Genomic DNA, 5000 nt, shown 5'->3' with positions numbered 1-5000 from the left:
AGGATGTAACACACTGAAACACCAGGATGTAACACACTGAAACACCAGGATGTAACACTGAAACACATGATCAAACGGGACAGTCTCTGTATCTCACACACACCACACACATGCCCTCTGCTGTTAATTAAGAGAGTAGAAACAGCACAAACCCATCAGTGCTTTTAATTCCTACATATACTGTTCATCCTTGACAGAGCTAGCTACAGTAGCTCATACACACTGCATTGGGAGTCTATGGCCTGTGGATATCTATGGCCTGTGGATGTCTATGGCCTGTGGATGTCTATGGCCTGTGGATGTCTATGGCCTGTGGATGTCTGTGGCCTGTGGATGTCTGTGGCCTGTGGATATCTATGGCCTGTGGATGTCTGTGGCCTGTGGATGTCTGTGGCCTGTGGATGTCTGTGGCCTGTGGATGTCTGTGGCCTGTGGATGTCTGTGGCCTGTGGATGTCTGTGGCCTGTGGATGTCTATGGCCTGTGGATGTCTATGGCCTGTGGATGTCTATGGCCTGTGGATGTCTATGGCCTGTGGATGTCTATGGCCTGTGGATGTCTATGGCCTGTGGATGTCTATGGCCTGTGGATGTCTATGGCCTGTGGATGTCTATGGCCTGTGGATGTCTATGGCCTGTGGATGTCTATGGCCTGTGGATGTCTATGGCCTGTGGATGTCTATGGCCTGTGGATGTCTATGGCCTGTGGATGTCTATGGCCTGTGGATGTCTATGGCCTGTGGATGTCTATGGCCTGTGGATGTCTGTGGCCTGTGGATGTCTGTGGCCTGTGGATGTCTGTGGCCTGTGGATGTCTGTGGCCTGTGGATGTCTGTGGCCTGTGGCTGTCTGTGGCCTGTGGATGTCTGTGGCCTGTGGATGTCTGTGGCCTGTGGATGTCTGTGGCCTGTGGATGTCTGTGGCCTGTGGATATCTGTGGCCTGTGGATGTCTGTGGCCTGTGGATGTCTGTGGCCTGTGGATGTCTGTGGCCTGTGGATGGCTATGGCCTTTTTTGCCTCTCTGTAGTCTCTACATGAAGGATATGAAAGTAGGGGCTAGTCTCTCTGTAGTCTCTCTACATGAAGGATATGAAAGTAGGGGCCAGTCTCTCTGTAGTCTCTCTACATGAAGGATATGAAAGTAGGGGCCAGCCTCTCTGTAGTCTCTCTACATGAAGGATATGAAAGTAGGGGCCAGTCTCTCTGTAGTCTCTCTACATGAAGGATATGAAAGTAGGGGCTAGTCTCTCTGTAGTCTCTCTACATGAAGGATATGAAAGTAGGGGCCAGTCTCTCTGTAGTCTCTCTACATGAAGGATATGAAAGTAGGGGCCAGTCTCTCTGTAGTCTCTCTACATGAAGGATATGAAAGTAGGGGCTAGTCTCTCTGTAGTCTCTCTACATGAAGGATATGAAAGTAGGGGCTAGTCTCTCTGTAGTCTCTCTACATGAAGGATATGAAAGTAGGGGCCAGTCTCTCTGTAGTCTCTCTACATGAAGGATATGAAAGTAGGGGCCAGCCTCTCTGTAGTCTCTCTACATGAAGGATATGAAAGTAGGGGCCAGTCTCTCTGTAGTCTCTCTACATGAAGGATATGAAAGTAGGGGCCAGTCTCTCTGTAGTCTCTCTACATGAAGGATATGAAAGTAGGGGCTAGTCTCTCTGTAGTCTCTCTACATGAAGGATATGAAAGTAGGGGCCAGCCTCTCTGTAGTCTCTCTACATGAAGGATATGAAAGTAGGGGCCAGCCTCTCTTTTCAGAGAGTGTTTTGTCTCCCGACATCGCCTCTCTCTCTGACGCGACCGTTGGAAGTCGAAGGCTCAGTTGAAACTGGAAAAGCTCTGTTCGGCCTGTTTTGTTTGTTACTTACTTTAGGACTGTGGAAATAAAAGCTGTCTGTCTCTCCTGTCTTACTTTCTCTCTGTCTCCCCCATCCCTCTTTCTGTCCCCCCCATCCCTCTTTCTGTCCCCCCATCCCTCTTTCTGTCCCCCCATCCCTCTTTCTGTCCCCCCCATCCCTCTTTCTGTCCCCCCCATCCCTCTTTCTGTCCCCCCATCCCTCTTTCTGTCCCCCCATCCCTCTTTCTGTCCCCCCATCCCTCTTTCTGTCCCCTCCCATCCCTCTTTCTGTCCCCCCTCCATCCCTCTTTCTGTCCCCCCCTCCATCCCTCTTTCTGTCCCCCCTCCATCCCTCTTTCTGTCCCCCCTCCATCCCTCTTTCTGTCCCCCCTCCATCCCTCTTTCTGTCCCCCCTCCATCCCTCTTTCTGTCCCCCTCCATCCCTCTTTCTGTCTCTCTCCCCCATCCCTCTTTCTGTCTCTCTCCCCATCCCTCTTTCTGTCTCTCTCCCCATCCCTCTTTCTGTCTCTCTCCCCCATCCCTCTTTCTGTCTCTCCCCCCATCCCTCTTTCTGTCTCTCCCCCCATCCCTCTTTCTGTCTCTCCCCCATCCCTCTTTCTGTCTCTCCCCCCCCATCCCTCTTTCTGTCTCTCCTTCCCTCCTAGGGTCTGTGTCACGTGTTGAGGAAGGAGGGATGGAAGTTTCTGCTGGGCTACTTCCCCTGGGAGAGCACCCTGGAGGAGAGGAGGAGTCTGACCAGGAGGAAAACGTAAGAGAGACACTCCTACTCATTAGGAGACTGGGAGGAAAACGTAAGAGAGACACTCCTACTCATTAGGAGACTGGGAGGAAAACGTAAGAGAGACACTCCTACTCATTAGGAGACTGGGAGGAAAACGCGAGAGAGACACTCCTACTCATTAGGAGACTGGGAGGAAAACGTAAGAGAGACACTCCTACTCATTAGGAGACTGGGAGGAAAACGTAAGAGAGACACTCCTACTCATTAGGAGACTGGGAGGAAAACGTGAGAGAGACACTCCTACTCATTAGGAGACTGGGAGCTCCTCCATAATTGACACATGTCCTCTGTCAGATCTGCATCATAACAGCACTGCTGATATAATACTAGGATAGGAAAACCCAACAACTCTCACTTCATGTTGTCTTTATGCTCGTAGAGAGATCTTCACAGCGTTTTATAAATCTTTACATTTACGTTTTCCTCCTCGTCTCCTACAGCTTTACATTTACGTTTTCCTCCTCGTCTCCTACAGCTTTACATTTACGTTTTCCTCCTCGTCTCCTACAGCTTTACGTTTACGTTTTCCTCCTCGTCTCCTACAGCTTTACGTTTACGTTTTCCTCCTCGTCTCCTACAGCTTTACGTTTACGTTTTCCTCCTCGTCTCTTACAGCTTTACATTTACGTTTTCCTCCTCGTCTCCTACAGCTTTACATTTACGTTTTCCTCCTCGTCTCCTACAGCTTTACATTTACGTTTTCCTCCTCGTCTCCTACAGCTTTACATTTACGTTTTCCTCCTCGTCTCCTACAGCTTTACATTTACGTTTTCCTCCTCGTCTCCTACAGCTTTACATTTACGTTTTCCTCCTCGTCTCCTACAGCTTTACATTTACGTTTTCCTCCTCGTCTCCTACAGCTTTACATTTACGTTTTCCTCCTCGTCTCCTACAGCTTTACATTTACGTTTTCCTCCTCGTCTCCTACAGCTTTACATTTACGTTTTCCTCCTCGTCTCCTACAGCTTTACATTTACGTTTTCCTCCTCGTCTCCTACAGCTTTACATTTACGTTTTCCTCCTCGTCTTACAGCTTTACGTTTTCCTCCTCGTCTCCTACAGCTTTACATTTACGTTTTCCTCTCGTCTCCTACAGCTTTACATTTACGTTTTCCTCCTCGTCTCCTACAGCTTTACATTTACGTTTTCCTCCTCGTCTCCTACAGCTTTACATTTACGTTTTCCTCCTCGTCTCCGACAGCTTTACATTTACGTTTTCCTCCTCGTCTCCGACAGCCTTACATTTACGTTTTCCTCCTCGTCTCCTACAGCTTTACATTTATGTTTTCCTCCTCGTCTCCTACAGCTTTACATTTACGTTTTCCTCCTCGTCTCCTACAGCTTTACATTTACGTTTTCCTCCTCGTCTCCTACAGCTTTACATTTACGTTTTCCTCCTCGTCTCCGACAGCCTTACATTTACGTTTTCCTCCTCGTCTCCGACAGCCTTACATTTACAGGTAATATGACTTGTATTTAAGAATGGGTAATACGTTTCAGTTTGAAAATAAATGTTGCCGTTCAGATGGCGTTGTGAGCACTATATGAAGAGAGTACTAGTTCTCATAGCTCAGCACCCCGGTTATGTTGAAGGAAATGAAAGTGGTCCCTACTATTCTGTTTCATCGCCACTCAGTCAATACACCCTAAATGAGATTAGGGAATTGTCAGGGACCTTACGATACGATATGATCACGATATGTATGTGCTGATTCTATATGTATCACGATACGATGTGATCGCGATATGTATGTGATGATTCTATATGTATCACGATACGATGTGATCACGATATGTATGTGCTGATTCTGTATGTATCACGATACGATGTGATCACGATATGTATGTGCTGTTTCTATATGTATCACGATACGATCACGATATGTGTGTGCTGATTCTATATTTATTACGATTCGATATTTACGATTTGATGTTCCAAACATATTGCTAACTAATTGTCTGATGCAGAGAGACGATGAGAAGCTAGTTTTGATCAGTCATGGAAATAAGTACTGAAACCACGTTGGGTCACTATTTAAAAGGTCCAATGTAACTGTTTTTTATCTCAATATCAAATAATTTCTTGGAAACAATTATGTACCTTTTTTATTGTGATTGTTTTAAATTAAAAAGGTCAAAAAGAAACACAATTGTTTCTTCTCAAGCAAGAATTTAGCCTGGTCTTTCTGGAAGTCGTCTGAGTGAGGGTTAAAACAGGAAACTGGCTGTTATTGGCAGAGAGGTTTGGAACTCTCTTTCTTATTGGTCAATTAACTAATTTAAACGCCAAAACTCCATCCCACCAAAACAGGCAGAAATTTCAGGGAGTCTTTTCAAACAGCTCTTACACTACAAGG

At 46.7% G+C, this 5000-nt stretch overlaps 1 protein-coding gene across 2 annotated transcripts in view; it reads left to right on the top strand.

Annotated features, from left to right (window-relative positions):
- The window catches only part of LOC123995983 (TBC1 domain family member 15-like), an 84132-nt gene that overhangs the window by 47700 nt on the left and 31432 nt on the right, over window positions 1–5000 (top strand). For both annotated transcript variants that reach the window (XM_046299633.1, XM_046299634.1), the window contains exon 9: window positions 2507–2610. In XM_046299633.1, the coding sequence (XP_046155589.1) occupies window positions 2507–2610 (104 nt within the window). The remainder of the gene's footprint in view (window positions 1–2506; window positions 2611–5000) is intronic.

Source organism: Oncorhynchus gorbuscha, linkage group LG14 (genome assembly GCF_021184085.1).
Source record: "Oncorhynchus gorbuscha isolate QuinsamMale2020 ecotype Even-year linkage group LG14, OgorEven_v1.0, whole genome shotgun sequence".
In the NCBI taxonomy this organism is placed as follows: Eukaryota; Metazoa; Chordata; class Actinopteri; order Salmoniformes; family Salmonidae; genus Oncorhynchus; species Oncorhynchus gorbuscha.
This window is presented reverse-complemented; position numbering and strand designations above follow the sequence as displayed.